The sequence below is a fragment of the Lates calcarifer genome, linkage group LG10 (assembly GCF_001640805.2).
Source record: "Lates calcarifer isolate ASB-BC8 linkage group LG10, TLL_Latcal_v3, whole genome shotgun sequence".
Lineage (NCBI taxonomy): Eukaryota > Metazoa > Chordata > Actinopteri > Centropomidae > Lates > Lates calcarifer.
The window spans coordinates 27538241-27559389 of record NC_066842.1 but is presented as its reverse complement, the minus strand read 5'-3'; the positions used below and the strand labels follow the sequence as shown (position 1 = coordinate 27559389).

Sequence of the window (21149 nt, the reverse complement as noted above, 5' to 3'; positions counted from 1 at the left end):
AGTTAATTAGTGATAGTAGTTAATTAGTCTGATATGAATAGAGCTGTCCAATGCATGATTTGTAGCTCTTCTCACATTGATGTACCATTTAAATTCACCTTATTACAACTCCTCTCTTAACAAGCAATAGTCATCTTTGTCCAGTAATCCAGTAATTACCACTGTTTTACAAGCTTCATTACATAGCATATTTTAAAGATAAGATAAAATGGCAAATACGTGTATAACATACAGTATGGATTTGCTGTAATCACTCCACCTGTTCACACTGGACATTAAAAGATTCCTTCAGTGTAACTAACAGGGCAAAAAAATCCATGGTCCTCTTCCTGTGCATGAATATATTTAATATTCATCTGAAGCTCATATGAAGTTTCTGTAGTCTGACTCAGTCAAATTGGATATTTTCTAAAGTTGTAGTCAATTAAGTATAAAATTCCCTCTTTCTGTTTCTGCATATATTGTTCCCTGTTGAGCTGCAGTGGAACTATCAAAGAGAAATACCTTTGTAGTAAAAAGATTCTAAAAAATATATTTGTTAATGAATGTCTTTGTGTTCCAGGATTGTTCCAGTTTAGTACAAATTATTTTCATAGTTTGGCCGTCAATGTCTCAATGCACACAAAAATCAGACATAATGAGCATTTTCCGATCTACTGCCCGTGTAAACAGAATAACACTGTGCTTTCACTGCTTTCCAAAACTGTTACAGAAAGACCAGTAATAATTTTATTGTGCACCTCTCTTCCAAATAATTTTCACTAAAATGGAACTTCATTGTAGAGAGGTTACCATACTGTGTTAGAGAATAACCCTGTCTCTGTATAATTCTGTCCTTTCATTCACAGCTTTACACAGTCAGCCCACAGATATTCCTTCAAAGGTTTGGGAGAGTTCATTATGTAGTGTGTGTGTGCTTTGTCAGTGGCCCTGGACTTGGCAAGCAACTGGACCAGTCCTTAACCAACCCTCTGATGATCCTTCCTGCATCTGACTGCATCAACACCCTCAGGCTGTCATTAGATTTTCTTCAGGTTCTCAAACCTGGAAAAAAATGACAGCTGTGAAACACTGTCTCCATTTAAATTGGATAATAGCTACCTGCCAAGGCCCATCTGAGGGAACATTAAGTTCGTATCCAGTCAAAGGAGATGAAGTATGATCATTTCTAAGGTACAGTACCTTCAATTTGGGCATTCCCCAAGGGTACACGGCATGCTAACTGCAGTGGAAGTGAGGGGATTGTCCCTCCCTGTCACCTAATGCTTTGAATGTTACAGCTGTCATAATTACTGATTGAATTAAAGATGGGATTGGACTACACTTCACTGGTCCTTGAAAAGGAAATAACCTGTCAAACAATTATTAGAATTACTTTATTAGAATTGTTAGAAAATGTTTTCTTCATTTACATCTGTAACAGTTTGATTTCCTGCCATTATCAGTTCATGTATCTCTGCTTTCAATATCTGTGAAATAGTGTTCTTGAGCTGGAGTCAGCTGGAGTTTGTGAGGGAAAATGAAAGACTTGTTGGTATCTACAGTGCAGATAGTGGGTGTAGGTTTTGGCAGGAGCTCTTTGGAATGGTCATTTCATCTTAACAAGAAGTTCAGATGACACAGTTTCTTTACAGTTTTGCTTGTTGTCAACTGCCCCTTCTACACAGCCTTTTCAAAGTGGGAATATCAAGCCCTTAATCTGCTTTGCTGTTCTGTGTAAACAGAATGGAGGTTGCCCCAACCATCATGGGAGGTAGTCACAGAGGGGGGAGCCGGAATGGCACAACAGACACCGACCAACAATGAGGCAGCTCTTATTATGTCACACCTCTGATTCCGCGATGCCAGCAAACTGTATAACATCGCACACTGGTGCTGCATTAAGCCACCTTCTTGTGGTTCACAACAAACAAAAAGCAGCACATACATTCAAGGGAATTCTTAACTCCAATGCTGTACAATCTCTGTGTAAAAAGGGGCTAATGTTATCTAATGTTTTGTAATCTACACCTCCATAATTTGCTGACCAGCTGCCAGAGGATCCTTCATGACTTACAATGCATAACAAAACCTGAACTCAAAAGACAACCAATAGCAGAAATTAAAATTGGATCAGACTTTCTTAAGTTTCACCTCAGGTTAAACAAACATTATTCCTCTGCACACACAGAGACAAACTCTCACACACACACACACACACAGTATCTGTCAGGATCAGTTTTTGGCAAGCATATTTCTATGTATATTTTTTTGTGTGTGTGCTGTGATTGCTGTGTATCTCAGATAGAGTGACTTGTAAGAATGGCAAAAATAGCATAATAATAATAAAGAGTGATAAATCCTGCAGGATTAAAAAGCTGCAGCTGTAATCCCTGTATCTCCTCACTAAGACAACACCTGTCTGGTGCAGGTCAATGTGTCAGCCATGTTTCCATTAATAATTGCTGCTGTACTGACAGTGGACCCTCTGTCCTCAACATAAATCTGTTCTGTTAATAATCCAATCCATGCCATGTTAGCCTTACATTTGCTTTACTGTGAGTTTTAATATCATATACTGGACTGATGGTTGTCAGACCTTGATATTTCATTTCTGAAACATTTGCTCTGCCAATGCCACTGCATACATCATGTCTCATACATAATCATTTTCTAGGGGAGTATGCATCTGCAGACTCGAGATTCATCAAATAGCCTACCAGAGCAGTGATTTCAAACTATGATTGTGTGCGCTAAGGTGTGAATTTAGATGCTGAAGTGCTGAATATTGGTGAAAATGAGTCTTTGGTAGACAAAATAACAAGAAAGATCTCATGGAACACTGGACGTACAACACCCACATTCTCATGTTTCAAACAGGCCTGTGAATATTCTCATTCATCCAGGTCATAGTTATCTCAAGGAAAGTTTTAATCGAAAGCAACTGGACTCAGGCTGGGACTCAGTTGGACCAGTCCCAGCCTGGTCAGCTGTGAACACAAACTGATGAAGCCTCTTGGATGAGAGGTGAAACATCTTCTAGACTACAACTAAGTCCAGTTGCTTTCGATTAAAACTTTCCTTGAGACATGTTTCAAACAGTAACTCTTCAACCTCCCAGCCAGTGCAGATGATTTTGATCCTCTCAACAGTCACTATACCTAAACAGAAATGGAAAGTTTTAAAGGGGCCTTCTAACAATTCATACAGATGTGGACGTCATGTGGAGATTTGAAGTACATCATAGAGGTGACTGTCAGTTGTCGTGAACCTCAGTCTACTCTGGTTTAGTTAAGTGTGCGGCACTGCTGTCAATTACTTACCTGAAACAGTGATAACAAATGATTTAATGTGTGCACACATTTGTGACACAAGCCCATCTTTTCTGTGCAAACTTTGCTTCAATGTGTTCAGATGGCCAGGTAAATAAAGCTGTGACATTTTCTTTAAAAAACTGTTTCTGGGTGAACAGAACCTCTCTGGAACTGTCTCATGACTAAATTGGCACATGTGAGTGGTAGATTATGTCTCTGCATATTTCTGACTAGAAACTCTCTGTAATTAAGCATTCCAAACGGAATGAGATTTTCACCATGATACTCACCACATTGGTGAGATGAAGCCAAAGCATCTGACTTTTGATGACTTGCTGTAGAATTTTAATTTTAAATATTCCATATTTCTCTGAAAACAATGTATTAAATGCCAGTGCTAAAACAATGTAACAATACGAAAGCTATCTATGGTGGTGAAGAATAAACAGAAAATGTTTGGCTTTACAAAGCTTCATAGTGAGTTCAGTTCTTTGTTCAGCCTTCTGGACCACAACTTTAGTATTCTGGTTCATTCTCCCTGCTCTCATAGAGTCATTTTCAGCTGCAGCAAGCAGCTCTAAAAAGCCACTGTACACTGCCTGCTATCTCCTAACAAGTTCACCATATCATTTCAAAAGGTATTGAAATGTTAATGTTATGTTGACTACTTGTTTCCCCTGCCCCCAAGTGGCCAAAAAATATGTTAATCCCAGTTTACAGCTTTTAAAAGTACACATCATTAAGGCAACAGTTAAAATCACTGCAGGGCTGATTCACTTCAGAGAACCAAGCATGGACATACATCAGTAACTGTGGAGCCTTTAACTTTACAAACACACAAAGCAGCTGTGGATATATGTATGTTGGCCTGTGTGTGAGTGATCAAACAGCTTGTCAGCATCTCTCCCTGAGACGTAGGTGACTGTTGCTGTCGGCTGGAACACACATGTACCATCAACTGGATGAATTTTTATATGCTGCTTTTCTCTCAGCTGCTAAGAAAGGTGCAGCTGGCAGTGTTCTCTCTCTCTCTCACACACACACACACACACACACAGTTTCTGCTTCTTACCTTTACAGCTACAAGCATCTTGTCCTTGGTGGGACTCAGGTTGTAACATTCAGCCAGGAAGACCTTGCCAAAGGCTCCCTCTCCGAGTTCCCTCTTCAAAATAATGTCCCGCCGTTTGATATGCTGGACGTCTATGAGAGACAGAGAGGGACTGAGTTAACATCCATTACAATCACTTTTTCAAAATACTACCACACAGCCACAAGAATACTTACATTCTGATGGAGCTTGTTGTCATTAATCATTCTATTTCACTTTTAACCAATTACAAATCTCCTTGGGAACAGTTTTTAGAAATACTTTTAATTGAAACAGAAAATTATTAGCATCTGGAGTAAACCCTTCACCCTAACCATCAATCTGTTAAAAAAAAGTGTGTGTAATGTTCAAAAATAAAACCCCCTTTTCTGGAAACAACTGCACTAAACACTTCAAAAATAGAATTCTGTTTTTAACTATTTTTTGTTGTTATATTTTTATTGTTATATTTATTATCGTACCGGATGCTAACGTGGACCTGCTGGGATTCACTGCCGTGAGAGCCGACAGAGACGCCAAAGCAAGGACTCATCATGTATGTCAACAACCGCTGGTATAACCCAGGACTTATCTCCGTAAAGACAGTCTTAGTGTTGTCGTGACCTCGAGCTGCTAGCTGTTAGCCTGCGGCCATATTATCTGCCGAGGGAGTTCAGTCACGTGATCACCTCCGAGAGCGGATGCAGCCACTGCCTGTGAGAAGATCCACTCCGTCACAGCAAGGCTGCAGACACAGCACCCGAAGCACTTATGGTAATTTCTGGGGACTTTAACCATGTAACTTTGGACTCTACCTTGGCTGTTTTTAATCAGGTTGTAGACTGTCCTACTAGAAACAACAGGACAATTGATCTTCTGTATGTTAATGTAAGGGATACATACAGAGCGACCCCCCTCCCCCCACTAGGGAAGTCTGATCATAACCTGGTTCACCTACAGCCACTGTACACCCCCCTGGTCCAAAAGCAGCCGGTGACAACTCGATCCATCAGGAGGTGGTCCCCTGAGATTGAAAGTGCCTTGAGAGACTGTAATAACACCACAGTCTGGGATGTGCTGATCAACCCGCATGATGAGGACATAAGATAAAATAAGATAAGATAATCCTTTATTAGTCCCACAATGGGGAAATTTACATACATAGACATAGAGGGGATAACACACTGTCTGACGGAGTACCTAAACTTCTGCGCAGACGTGGCCCCCCTGTCAAGGCGGTCTGCTGTTACCCTAATAACAAGCCATGGGTAACGAGGGAGGTCAAGGCTGTCCTCAACAAAAAGAAGGCTGCCTTTAGGAGCAGAGACAGGGAGGCCATGAAGGCACAGCAGAAGTTGAAACACTGTGTGAGGGAAGCTAAGGACAGCTACAGGAGAAAGGTGGAGCAGAAGCTGAGGGAGAACAACATGAGATGATACTGATGACTGGCTGCAGAACTGGGACACTACAACGATCTGCAGGCTGCAGGTCTAGGGAAGGTGCTGGAAGACCTGCATCATCCAGGTCACAACACAAAGACCCAGCGAGCCGATACTCGACGGTGGCACTCACACCTAATGAAGACGTGAGCGGCTCTCTCAGCCGTCAAACCAGGTGCAACACCAGACCTTGCAGTTGCGTACAGCAAGGTGTTGCAGAGCCAGCCCTCTGTCCTCACACCGAGCCCACTCCATCTGGACTAGGAACGGCACAGTGGATTCTCTCTTGACTTCTCCAGCGCCTTTAATACCATCCAGCCCCCTATGCTTCAGGGACAAACTGAGCAGGATGGGAGTGGACCCCTACCTGGTGGACTGGATCTCTGATTACCTCACTGGCAGGCCACCGTATGTCAGGCTGAAGGACATCACGTCTGACACTGTGGTCAGCAGCACTGGGGCCCCCCAGGGCACAGTACTGGCCCCTCTTCTCTTCACCTTGTACACCTCGGACTTCTGTTACAACTCAGAGTTGTGTCACATACAGAAGTACACCGATGACACAGCCATCATTGGGTGCATCAGGGATGACAGAGAGGAGGAGTATCGGAGACTAGTGGGGGACTTTGTTGCACGGTGCCACACTAACCACCTACAGCTCAACACTTCTAAGACGAAGGAGCTGGTCATTGACTTTGGGAGGTCCAGACCAAGACCACAACCAGTCCTGCTAGAGGGAGCTGAGGTGGAGGCTGTGGACTCTTACAAATACCTCGGGCTGTGCTTGGATAATAAACTGGACTGGACAACACACACCAGCCACCTGTATGGAGGCAGGTGGCAGGCTGTACTTCCTAAGGAGACTGTGGTCTTTCAACATCTGCAGCAAACTGCGGTGGATGTTTTACCAGTCTGTGGTTGCCAGCGTCTTTTTTTTACACTGTGGTGTGCTGGGGGGGTGCAGCATATCCAAGAAGGACACATCCAAACTGGATAAACTGATCAGGCAGGCCAGCTCTGTGGTCGGCATGAAGCTGGACTCTCTGGTGATGGTGGCAGAGATGAGGACACTGCTGGATATTATGGACAATGCCAGCCACCCCCTGCACACTGTCATCAGCAACCAGAGGATCCTGTTCAGTGAAAGACTGCTCCTTCCCAAGTGTAGGACCAACAGACTTAAGAACTCCTTTGTCCATCATGCTATCACACTCTACAACTCCTCACTTGGGGGAGGAGGAGATAGAGTACAGAGGACAGAAGGGAAGGAGTGGTAGTCACTTAATGTGCCATATACAGTTATATACATATTTCATTCTTATTTTATTCTATTTATATTTTGTATATTTAGTTAATAGTTTACTGTGCATAAGAGTTTACTGTGCATTTTTTATCCTATTAAGAGTCTACTGTTTATTGTTTTATTTTTTTTATCCTTCTATTCTGTCTGTATAAGCTGCTAGAAACTTAAGTTCCCTGAGGGAGTCATTCCAAAGGGATCAATAAAGTCTAGTCTAAGTCTAAGTCTCTAAGTCTAAGTCTATTGCCATTTACCAGCACCTGGGCTATGTTTACAGCAGTGTGCTTATGTGACTGAGTACAGTGCCTCAGTCACATAAGCACATTGCATTTCAAAGAGTGTGTACTCCTTACTGTTCACCACCATCTGTGTGTGCATGTGTGTGTGTTGCTGCACACAGGTGACTGCCCCCTCTTTCTCAGTGTTAATGACAACATTAACCCTAACTATTTGTAACTGCATTAATTAACCTGCATGGCACACACACGTCACTGCACTTTGTGTACCTGTGTTTCTAACAGGTGTGTGCATCAACACAGCACTGTCTGAATATGCTTAGATGTTTGCCACTTTGTATATGGATGAATTATCTTAAGTGTGTGTCAAGAGTGTATTCATTATGTTTCCATGACAACCAGCATTTATCTATCTGAAGGTTTTCTGTATAAATTCAGCAAATAATTTACCATGGCTAACTCCTCAAATCAAATTTCTGCTGTAGCTGGACTTTTATGCAAATAAAGCCAGAGCAAGAATTTCACATTGATTTAATAAATTCATGCTACTGAGGTGAATAGCTGATATGTTTGCCTGTTAATATAATGAACACCTTAATACAAAAGTTTCCTGAAGAGATCTAACAACATTATGTCATGGTCATAAGCTATAAATGTTTCTCTGTTGAGTCAACAAATAAAAAATAAAAACCAAAAACAAAACTGTAGAGCAGTCTGTGCCTGTTGTAAAAGGTGTAAAATATTATCTCCAAAAAATAGACCCTCATTTAATTTTAAATGATGCTTTCATGAGAATTTAAATAAGATAAAGGCTCTGTGGTGTGAAATTCTTCCTCTTGCTCTTTGGTGACAGTCTTGTGAATTAAACCAGAACCAATAGCCCTAAATAGCAATTTTAGGGCAGTCAATCATGGCATCAATCAAATCTGATGCACTTGCACCTATTCATGAACAGGATATTCATCAGGCTTAATCAAGTGATTTACAGGAAGTTTTCGGTAAGGATAGTTTGGTGAATTCATCTTGGAACAAACCTTTAAAAAAAATCAGCAAAGGATGATAAGATGAGGATAGGAATACAGATATGTTGCATGAGGGTCAATGTCCGATAGATGCATGTGCATGGTGTGAATGCTTGGGTAGCCAGATTTACTACTAAAATGCAAATCATGTTCTAAACCCAAGGACAACATACCAGTCTGTTTGACTGGTAGAAAGGGACCTCTCTCACTATGATCTCCATCAACAGACTGCAGTAACTCAAGTGGCAGACACACCATCCTCCTCATTACTGCATTACTTCAACAGATTGCTGATTTGAGTTTCCTGTCGTGACCTTCCCTGCTATCACCTCTGGTCAGGTTCACGGATGACCACCAAGTCCATCTACTGCACACTGTGCTGCTGAAATACCACAGGACACTTTCTGCACAAACACATGTGACAGCTTCATAAAGACAAAAGAACATGTCTGCTACATTGATGGATGCTCTCTGGATGATTATGCCTTTGTTGCCTTGTTGAAAAGCCATTGTGTTTCATTCTCTGGTTGACTGCCTTTCTGTCATCTGGAGGTCACCTCCTCACTATGACTGGTGTCAGGGTTGAGTTTGTTGGAGGAAATGTGACCTTCATGGTTGATCAAATGACTTCTAAATCCCTCCTTTCACTTGGTTTGTTGTTTCCTCGTACCAAAGCCTTCATTGTTGTTCTGGAGCTTTCTGGAGTGATGTGGACGGTGGATGGGTCAAAGTGGATTGTGAATATGCTAACTCTCTCACAAAAAGTATATTTCTAATCTATTTCCTCTCTTTATAACCAGTGGCATTTTTACACATCAATCATAGCCCCATACTCCACTCACAAGTGGAACGTCTAAATTTATTTTGAGTTTTAACACATGTAATATGCTATGTATCAACAGATTAGACTATTCTGACTTTGTGGTCATTTTCATAAACATAATGCAGGTATAATACACATCAGAGTGAACCCTTTAAATATGTTGTTTCCTATACCTTCACAGTGGTCCAACAGTGGAATAATTCACTGCAGCGGTCATAAAATAAGATATTTATTTATTTATAAATAAATTTTAAAAAGTTCATGTGACCATTAATTGCAATTTGTGCAAGAAAAACACAAACTTCTGTGTTACATCATACTAAAAATTATAAGTTTCAGTCATATAACCAAAATGACTCAGCAACCAATATGATGAATTGCAGCAATCCACATTGGGAAGAAGAAAAACATGTATTTTAACTAGAATTCACTTTTAATATAATTTTATTCAAATTATTCATAATTATTCAAAATCACAAAAATTATGTCTAATACAGTTGGATAGTTATCAGACTTCAAAATCCTGTAAAGCTTTTTTGTGCATTTGCACAGAGAAGGCAGAAAACAAGCCTCTCATAGTCAGAGAAGCCCAACTATTCCAAAACACTGTTAATATTTCATAATGAGGTTAGGACTGTGCTTTATGTGACACATATTTCTGCTACACCCCCTATGATAATATCACTAAGATATATTAGTTAGTCTAATGATGAACAACAAACTGTATTCAGCTCAGGACCCTGCAGGACAAGAGCAGCAGCATATGTTATAAATCTGGGGCCTAGAGGGACAGCTCATTTGGGGCATTTGTCACTTTTGTACAACAAATTCTAAAGATATTAATCAGTTAGTCCTTGTTGCATTTTCAGTACGTAAACATTTAAAATGATCCTGCTGGATGAATAGAGGACAGGGAAAAGGACAGGAGAGAGGGTTAATTACTATACTTATGCAGAAAATAATAGGTGTCCTGGGAGGTGATGTCACCCCTGGCGTTCAAGCTTCACAGACCTCTGAACTCTATAAGAATAATTGGTGATTAAAAAGTTGTATCTTGAATGCATTTATCCTCAGTGCTACTTTGCTTATGACAACTAAAACTTAAAATCTTCAGTCACTAAGTGGTGGTGGCTATTGGTCTTCAGACTGTGTATTCCCAGGAAGAAACAAGCATGTTAAAAGGTGACACTGCTATTATTATTATTATTATTATTATTATTATCCTCATTATTATTATTATTATTGTGTATAATAAGAAGTCAGAACACAATTTCTGAATGAAATGAATGCTTTCATCCAACCGGAGGAGCATTAGTGAGGTCCAACACTGATGGCAATAAGATCTGGGTTAGATACAGTGTTTTAGTTCATATCGGAGGTGTTGCATGAAGCTGAAGTTAGGATCTGTGCAGGCCAGTTAAGTTCTTCCACATCAAACTGGGAGAACCATTAATTTATGGAGCTAACTTTCTGCATTAGAGCCATTACCATGTTGAAACAGGTAAGAGACAAGCATAAACTGCTGACAAAATGTTGCAAGAACACTGTTTTCTTAAATGTCATAGTATAATATAAGAAAAAGAATTGATGAAATGAACAGGGTGGTGCACAGCAGATGTTTGCACAGGTCAAACCAAACCATGAAAACCAGCCTTTGTGTGTCCACACACTTTTAGCCATATAGTGTAGTAGAATAATAACAGCAGTGGGGCTCAAACTAGTCATGTTTTGGAGATTGTCCTGTTAGACTGTGCAAGATTACAATATGATATTGTGTGTACAAAATAAACACGTTATCTTGGGGAGGCACTAGAGAAAAGCTCATGCATTGTACAAAAGGAAGACGGTTCACCCTAAATCCAACTGTTTGGAAGAATGAAGATACTAGATATATTTAATGGCAAACTCTCTGTTAGATTTTGATATTTCTTGTGACCAAATAAAAATTGTTGCCTTATGGTGTCTGTAGATGAAAGGTCAGGGTTTGCCATAAAAATTAGGATTTATCATCTAGACACCAAGAATAACAGATAAAATTACATGCCAATCTGACCAATAGTTGTTATGTCCTACTTTGGACCAAAACTTCAATGGTTGAGCCGACCATCATCAACTGACAACATTTAGCCTTGTTACTGGAGGGACAAAATATCAAATCAAAACAGCAAATTGCATATAGTTATATCAAATAATATGCTATAGACTATACTGTAACAGGCATCTCAGCAGTCAGCATCATTACATGTACCTCATACACAAATGCTCAAAGGAGTCTCACTTAGTGGATGCAGGAATATACTCAGGCCCAACACAGCATGCATGAAACTACTAGAGGTCACTGCTGTGACCTCTAACTTTTAACTGTTTGTCAAAGTCTTTCAAGCTCTAGCCTCTACTAGTGCTGTATTTGAGCTGGCAGTGCTGCAAGAATGGCGAAATGGCTTTAGCATAGTGAGTGGTGGACACACACACAAGTAAAATATACATAAAACTACATACAACCAGGTATATACTGTAGAGCAGCAAAGACACACAGGGGAGCGTGGTTACTTCACTGTACAGTCACCCTCAAACACCCACACATGAGTTGGCTGAATGAGTTGACCGTTCCGCCACTGGGTTGCAATTAGCGAGACTGTAATGAGCTCTGGGACTCACATCATCCAGCAGCACATATATTGTTGCTATAGAGGCTCTGAGGAGGGAGAGGACAGCAGAGCAAACTGCACTAGAAAAGGACCTTTCAATCATTTCAATAACACTTTACTTAAAGAGGTGATTTTAATGCATTATAAGCACATATTGATTGAACGTGAATTATTCTAATCACATGGTGATAAAAGACACACTTTGCCCAACATCAGGGGGAAATGCACAGCTGTATAGTTTATGGCCTGATAATGTTGCATTGTGAAAGACTTAAAGAAAAGAGACATCTAAAAGAGTTGTGTGACTGTTAACTTTGATGGACAAAAATATTCATTTGAAGACGCAGAAGTTACATCAGATTTTTCTTTGAATGCAACTCAGGGAGTGCTATCGAGGAGTTGGAAACATAGGGGTCTAATTTCATGTCAGCACAAAGTGCGGAACACAGTGTCACACTGGTGAATTAGTACTTTTCTGAGGTGCCAACTGTGCTGCTTTGGTATCTTGGTGACTCACCATATGCCTCCTTGGGAGGAAAGGCATGGTCACTCAAAGCAGGTCAACTGCTCAGAACACATTTGTCAAATATCACCCTATTTAAAATGGAACAATCCATAAATCAGAATCATAAATTAGGATGTGGCCATATAACATCCTTTCTTCTTTATATGCTACTAGGTTTACAGTTTCACAGTTCAACCCTATGTCTCTGTCTCTCACATGTTTTTTAAATTAAATTTGTCTTCTAACCATCAGTTTATTGTTAGTAATTTTATAGTATTAACCTCTAACATGGAATTCTCAGCTATAGTTGTCAATATCAGATATAAGTTGATATATTCTAGTAAAACGTAAAAAATAAAATAAGTCTTGCAAGTACTGTGAAAGGTGGTGAATTCATTTGAAATGTGTTTTATTATGATAGCCCATAGGGATGTAACAGTATCGTCAATTTCACAATATTGCAAGAGCAAATTGTCTTGATACCGTCGTGAACCTGGGTGGTAACAAAAGATAGGTCTTCTGGGCCAAACGGTAGTTTACCAAAAGATTGTTGCCATTGCCCAAAAGTTTGGGCAATGGTAACAATCTGCATCAAAACTAGCCCAATATGCTTAAGTGGAACAATGCTGACTAAATACTGACTAACTAACAGCTAATGTTATGCTGGATAAATTGTACAGGCATAAATAAGGTCTGACTGTCTGATTTGGAGATGACATGAAATTATGGAAATAATATTTCATCGACAATATGAAATAATAAAATAATTATGATGATATAACAGATTACTGTCTGAAAATGTGAAATCATATGTCCATGTGAGAAACGTCCATGTGCAGAATCAATTCTCTGGAAAAATAAATAAAAAAGGAAAGGGTAAGTATTATTCTTTGTGTGTGTGTGTGTGTGTGTGTGTGTGAGAGAGAGAGTTAACATGATGAAGATGATGACTGGTTTATGATCACAGACAGAAGAGGAAGAATTAGTTGAGACACACACACATACACTGCACCAGTGGAAATATATCATTGGTGATAATCACACAAGGTGACTCTTGCGATGAATCAGCATTGCCATTGGCAACAGCATCAGTAGTGTGTGGGTGTGTATGTGTGCAGTGAAGAGGGGGAGTCATTCTGTGTTTGTGTATGCATGTGTGTGAGTGAGAGAGTGTGTGTGTGTGTGTGTGTGTGTGTGTGTGTGTGTGTGTGTGTGTGTGTGTGTGTATTGTCTCCCAGGGGATTTGTTGAGATTTATGTGGCTGTAAAGGCAAGAAGCGATTTGCTTCGCTGCTGTGGCAGAATACTATCTGTGTTCAATAGAGACACCGAGAGGGTGGAGAAAGTACAGGATTAACAGAAGTGGAGAGAGAGAGAAAGAGATAGAGAGAGAGAAGGAGAGAGAGAAAGGGAAGAGTGATACAAGGCACAGAAAGAGAAAAAACAGCAAGAAACAGAGGGATGTAGATGTAATAGTTGTATTAGTAGCTAACCTCAGCTACTATAGCTCCCATGAGGCAGAGCTGCAGTGCTATGGCTATGTGGCAGTACTATGGCCATGTGGTTGGATATTAACAAAATAATAATTTTATCTTTGTTTAAATGACAAGGTGTTCATATTTTAATGTGGATGTCCATATAGCAGATGTGTGCATACACAGGTACACAGTCTATACAAGCCTCTGGGAAATAGGATTTACCATATAACTGCTGAAAATTATCCAGAAATCCATTATCAGTGTCTATCTTCAATCAGATCATCACACAGATTGAAAGCTAGCCAAAGTTTATCCAGATTTAACCATGTATTTTCTGCTGCTTTTCCAGAGTCAGATTGTTTTGACAGCAGGTTAAGCAAGATAGTCCAAACAACTTTTCCCTGGCAAAATTATTCACTACCTCCTGAGGGATCCTAGGGCCCTCCTGGGCAAGATTAGGTAAATAGTCTCTCCAGCATATTCTGAGTCTACATGGGGTCACCTGTTAGTTGGATGTGCCCAAAAAAACTAAACTTGGAGGTGTTGATTCTCATCCCAACCACTACACACACAGGTGAAAACCATTCCTGTGCATGCTGAAGGTCACAGTCTGACAAAGCCAAAATAATTCCATCATCTGCAAAAAGCACAGAGACATTTCTAAGATCCCCAAAATAGACACTCTCCTGTCCTTGGCCGAGCCTTGAGTTCCTGTCCATGAAATTTACAAACAGGATTATTGACAAGGGACAACCCTGGTATATACTAACACCAAATGGAAACGTACTGTAAACACACTAAAATGACCAGAGGGCTCGTAATAATGGCCCCTTGCAAGATCTTCTTCATAGTCATAAGCCACAAAACACATGTAGACCGAATAGGAAAATGCCCATGACCCCGCCAGTGACCATGCAAAGGTAAGCAGTTGGTCCACTGTCAGAATCTGCATTGCTCCTCTTGGATCTGAGGTTTGACAATCAGCTGGAGTCTCTGTCTCCTGGGAGGTTGAGTGGTGTGATACCCTGATAAATTGGAGCACACCCTCCACTCCCCATTTTTAAATATGGGAACCACCACAGGCACTGTCCCTGACCTCCATGCAAAACTGAATAGGCATGTCAGACAAGACATCCAAACAATGTCCAGAGCATCTCAGGATGAATCCATACCTGGTGCTTTGCCACTCAAAATTCTTGCCATTTTTATAGAAAAAAAGTCAATGAAACCTGAAAATGATCTATAAAGATACTACATATTACAACACATTTATAGTGTGTGGGTCTGTCTAAATGTGTGGACTCACAGGTAGTGGGTTTGTTACAGTTGTGTCCATGTCTGAAGTACTGTGGGTTCTCTATGACAGGAATCCTGGTCATTCCAATCACCACAGCATCTGGCCCAGCATCCAACGTACAGGGGCTGATAATCCCATGGTTCACATGATGAAGGGGGCTGGCAGAGTCTTCTTCACCACTTATCACTGCTACTGGTCCTAGAAAGAAAGAGATAAATGGAAGGAATATGAGAGGGAGGCAAAGGGAAATATATTTAAGAATTTGATCACAGCTTTGTACTTACAATCAACATCATCAGCCAGCATTCAAGCAGCTTGTTAATCAGCTGGTCAGTGAATCATCTACATAGCCAGACTCTAAGTCACCTCCTCAGTAAATCATGCTTTCACTAATACAGTTAATGATTTAGTCAGCAAAGGCTGATGGGAAATTAGTAATCTATTCCATCCATCAGCCAGTTAACTAATCATGATAATAATATTGTAAATTTCCCACAAGTGGGATAAATAAAGTATATATCTTATCTTATTCAGAACCTACCACATATTTGTATAATTAAAAATCTAATCAAAAAGTTTAATCAGAATGCAACACAAGAATGGGAAAGGGGGGTAGGTTGGGTTGAAACACAGAAGAAATCTAATTTTACTCTTTTAAACAATTTGAGATGAAAATAATTTGAACACTTTCTGTTCCAGTGTACGTGGATACATTATTCTGCAGAGGTTCAACAAGCACTGCCTAATGGTTGTATGCTTCTGCCAACAAGTCAAGTTGCAGGAAGTATGGTCACAGTCCTTTGATTCCTGAGATATGGTGTTGAATAATGGCCAGAAAATTGTTTTTACAGAACGTTATAATGTCACAGTAAAGTTGACCTTTTGATCTTATAAAATGTATTATAAAATAAAAATCACTTCATTCTATTAGATATTTAAGTTTTGTCATAATAAGCTAATTAATTTTAATTCTTGATTTATGGCCAAAAATGTGTTTTGTGAGGTCACGCTGACCTTGACTTTGACTGTGAGTCTTCGCTACATGTTTTAGAGTTGTCTGTCCATCCTTCACTTTGTACGTTCCATTCTCATAAAAATATCTCAGTAAGATCTTAAGGGAATTTCTCCATGTTCCTTTGGAATAGAGGATGAACTATTTAGATTCTGGAGGTCAAAGGTCAAGATCACTGTGACCTCACAGCTATCCCATTCTCGTAAACACAAGATCTCAGACTTGCTACAAAATTTGCCACAAACATTAACTTGGACCCAACAATGAAATTGGATGTACATCTGTCCATCCGTCACACTACTGATCACAATATCTGGAAGAGTATATGAGTGGTTTTTCTAACAAAATGTTCTTTTGTCTGCATGAATTATCACATTTCATCATCAGCCCCATAAATATATCACTGCCACAGGGGTTTATCCTTAGCTCAATTGTGTTTTCTCTCAGAGAGTATTTTTTTCAGGGGACAGAGGAAAGGCTATGGTTTCAACTGAGCTTTAACAAAAAAAAAACAAAAAACCTTAAGACAAAGGTCTGGTGTACAAGCAGAAAATGTGTAAGAAGTTGAGACAGAACACTAGGCAGAGGACAAGGATTATGAATACAGGAGGCTTAGCAGCAGAAAAAATCTGTTTAAAGGAAAATTCTGGCTTTTATACAACAGGGGTTCTATTTTTGTAGTTTTGGCCATCAAATCAGTGAATGTGCTGTTTTTCCAATGATGACGTTAAAAGATGGCAAAAATATTAAGATCAGAATTTGTCTTAGTTTAGGAAGTTTCAGGATGAGGAGTTGGGTGTTGAGAAAGCCTTTGGAGAAACTTTTGAGGTAGATACTTTGATGAAATTGTGGATTTTGTTTCCCCTGTATACCCACAGCAGGTCAGGAGAAGCACTATGAAGTAGTGATGTGTAAGGCGTAGCAGGGAGTCTGCTTTGTAGTCCACATAGTGCAGTCCACTGGGAGCTGAACTCACAGGAGGCTACAGAAGGCAGGTAAACAGTGTGGACAGGCTGCCAGTCCACAGAGCTCACACAAACACTCACAGTCCTTACTCTACTCTACATCTAAAGGCAATTTCAGTCTCATATCCACTTGAACTGCTTGTCTTTGCCCTGGAAACCTCAAACCAGGTAATGTAGGAACATATTAACCCCATAGAAAGGAACCAGGTTGAGACTGGTCCAAAGGAACATGACCTTTGCTGACCTGTTTTCAGGTCCACCAACAATTTATTCTCCCCATTGTGTTCATGGGTCACTTTTGGTCATTTTTGGACAGAGGCAACATCTCACTTCTCATTAATACATATTGACTGTCCATTCCTACTTACTCAACACAATTTGGACAGATTGACTGATATATTATAAATCACAAATTTTTAAGACAGAATTCTTTGTGGCCTTATAGACATTAACATCTGATCCAACATCTGAATATCTACTTTTATTATTTTTATTACAGTTTCATCATTGTGTATGTGTATATGCATCCATACAGGCCTCCTCCCTGGAGACCAGGAAGTCCACTGTTGTGTGTCGACATACCAGCTGAGAACCACTGATGTGGAGTTGGCAGTATTCTCCAGTTGAAGAACATATCAGCCTGCTGTTAATACGACTGACACAGTCAACCTTCACAGCTGACAGAAAACAAGGAGGCATTTGGGCTATAAGGTGGTGGTGGGGGAGGGAGGGAAGATTTTGATGGAAATGGGGATGGGAGGACATGACGAAAGACATCAACCTATGAAACCATGACTAAAAGGATAAAATACAGAATGATATGTGGAGGAAGGAAGGTGGTAGGATGACTAATTGTGAGGTTGGATCTCTGATAGAATACTACACATGAACAGAGAGCACCTAGCAGTTTTAAGGGTACTGATTTCAGTTATAGACATCATACCAGTGGATTCAAGGATTCAGACATAGAAGCCTTTATAACAGCAACATTTCAGACAAAAATCTGTTCCTTTCACTTATATCTCTATCATTAGTACATTTACTCATGATGGTGTTTGACCCAAGAAGTCTTTATGTTAAGCTAGACAACCCACATCCTGACTCCAACTCTGTAGTTATATCACTCTGAATATATCATTCTTAGACAGAAAGTGAATAAACATATTTTCTTGTAATGTTGGACTACTCCTAGGAATATCCATCTTATGCATCATAACTGAGTAACATACAATTACATACTGAAACCACCACTCTCTCCAGGAGTTGTTGTTTTTGTGATTATCGCAGAACAAAATGATGCAGCAGTTACAAGGAAAAATGTGCTACAACTTACAGTCATTCTTTGTACTGTTGTGTAATAATACAGGGAAGTAAAAAACAATCCAGCTTTAAAAATGTAACTGGTTCAAGAAGCTACTGACACTGTATGTTCTGGAAAAGCAATGACAGTGGGGTAACTAACTTCACCTAAAGGGAAAGGTAAACTCAGAGCCTACAGGTGGATGCTGGGTGAAATGTTACAGGAACAACAACATTCTCAGGTTAGTGAGGTGGTGGCAGGCATTCAGTGGAAGAGTGAGCAGAGCACTGAGGGTACACTGCCATGTTTAAAAGGGTGTGTCTAATATGTGTTGCAGTGAGAGGAGTAGTGGTCCACTTCATTAGTGTGGCAGGGTAGTAGGTTTTCAAAATAAAAGCCATATTGAAACGAGAGCAGAGATAATCATTTATTTATTTATTATTGATTGTTTGTTTGTATACAGTTATAAGTAAATATAAAGCTTATCCTGAGGGTGAGGAAAGGTAATGGTGTAATTAAAGTAAATTTAGACATAAAACAGGTTTATTCAACTTGGGAATGTGGATGTATGTTAAAGAGATTTATGTGTGTATTTGGAGCAGCATATTGAAAAACTGTTTATCAGTATGCTGCTTTAAAGACTTTAAAACAACTTTGTATTATTTTGCAAAACTGCGCTTTAAAAACAGAGCTGCTTTACAATGTGATTGTTTGAAAAAATGACATGTTTTCTAGATCCACTGAGAATAAAAGTGTAATTGCTCTTGTTGCTTATAATAAACAATTTAATATAAAAGCATTTATATAAATGTGTAAATAACTCATTTAAAAAATGAAGGAGAATGGTTTTGGTTCATTTATGACAAAAGACAGTTAATGTCATCATAATTAGATCTGAATCCGAATATGATTTAACAAGCTGATTGAGGACACATCTATCTGGGACAAATAAAGTAAGTGATTAATTGACTGATTTGTTATTAATGCTTATTTAATATCAAATAAGTAAACTTACATATTCTTTCTATGTTTTTGTGTGTACATCATTTCCATCTTAGGTTTGTGGCAGCTCTTTTATCCACAGGGACTTTCAGTGAGCAGGTTGGGGTCAATATTTTTTGATGGACACTTGAAAAAAACACTCAAGGGTTGATGGGCACATTGGCTGGTGCAGGGATCAAACCTGTGACCTTTGTCAGTTACTGGACAACCTATGCTAATATTTAAGCCAAGAGTCAGACAAGATGACATGTAGGCTGAACAGTCAGCTGGTAATGGATAAGCAAGGACACAGAGACAGAGTGACTGACACAGAGACATGAGGGAATAATGGAAGAAGAGAGGAGGATGTGAGGAAAAGAGAGGAGAACAGAAAGATAAATCTGAAATTGTTAAGTAGACAGTTTTCATGGACCACAGAGGTTAGAGGTTGAATGATGTGAGTGGACCAATGGGCAGACAGACTGAGAAACTGGGAATAAGGCACACTGGTCTCTGACAGACAGCAGACATGTAGCTGCCGTCTTTCTATTTTACAGTCACAGCGAACATCCCACCATCTACCACCATCTACAGTGTGTACACTGATAGTCACTATGCTAAAGTGGATGTCCACATCCCCTTTTCTTGCATCCTATTGCCAGTGCAAAACTAAACAACACTGGTATACCAACATAATGTCTTAACCAACATAATGGCTTTCTGAGTGGTGACCGATTAAGAGAACAAATATTTGTTATTTGTTATTCATGATTTTTCCTTGACTGTCCCACCTCGGATCAATTCAGGCTCCCTCTCCTTTGAGCTATGTTAACGTTATGACTCAGGTGTGTGTTGAAGTCAAAACCAGCATTCAGAACTCTCCATTTGCAATAAATGATGGAACCTGAGTGTGACTGTGTTCTCTCACCTGAGACTGGATGCATTTAGACTTCTGCATGTGTAACTACAGAGAAGAGACAGCATAAGATTTAATTCAATTGACATAATTGACAGAGGAGCTCTGATGAACACACCACACGACAAAATCTTTGAACATTTTGACAATTTGCAACAGGATGTAATTACTTAATAACAACTGATTATAAGTATTGCTGAAACACAAACCCTAAGCTTCTAAAATGATGCACTTACTTGTGTGGTTGAATGAAAATGACAAACTCTGCTACTGTGCTGCAGTGATGTAGTCAGCAACTCTTCAAGGTCATCTGTAACCAATTACATGCTATTTTACTGGAACACAGAGACCCTAATGGTCTATTGGAGCTAACAGGGGATCCACTTGTAGAATGAAATAAAATGTTCTTAGGTCACAGTGATTAATGCTGTAGTTTACAATACGACCACCCTCTCCATTTTCCTTAGTGCTCAATTGGTGCCGCAGTCTTTCAATCACACTTTATTACTCACATTAATCTAATAGGCTTCCAATATCAATACCTGCTTCTTACTGGCTCACAGAGCAGTCAGTCAGACTTTATTGCCTACATAAATCATTTGATCAGCTGTTAGCGTCACCCTGCTAGATCTGAGCACTGGAGCGTGTGAAATGTTTCTCTGTAGGTCTTCTCATACCAAACTAAATGTCCTCATGTAAGCATGCTTCACAAAGAAGGAACCGTACAGCCTTTCAGACTTGGGAATGCCTCATGCTGCATCCTGAGTGTGTCATGGGCTAATGGGGATACAAGTGCATGTGCAAGTTTGACTGACAAATGGACAAAGAGCAGCTGGGACAAACTA

The 21149-nt window shown here is 39.7% G+C and overlaps 1 protein-coding gene across 2 annotated transcripts in view; it reads right to left on the bottom strand.

Moving 5' to 3' along the window:
- The window catches only part of ntrk3a (neurotrophic tyrosine kinase, receptor, type 3a), a 171250-nt gene that overhangs the window by 31318 nt on the left and 118783 nt on the right, over positions 1-21149 (bottom strand). For both annotated transcript variants that reach the window (XM_018678568.2, XM_018678569.2), the window contains 2 exons: positions 15140-15328; positions 4366-4496 (listed from right to left, as the gene is read on the bottom strand). In XM_018678568.2, coding sequence (XP_018534084.1) covers positions 4366-4496; positions 15140-15328 — 320 coding nt within the window. The remainder of the gene's footprint in view (positions 1-4365; positions 4497-15139; positions 15329-21149) is intronic.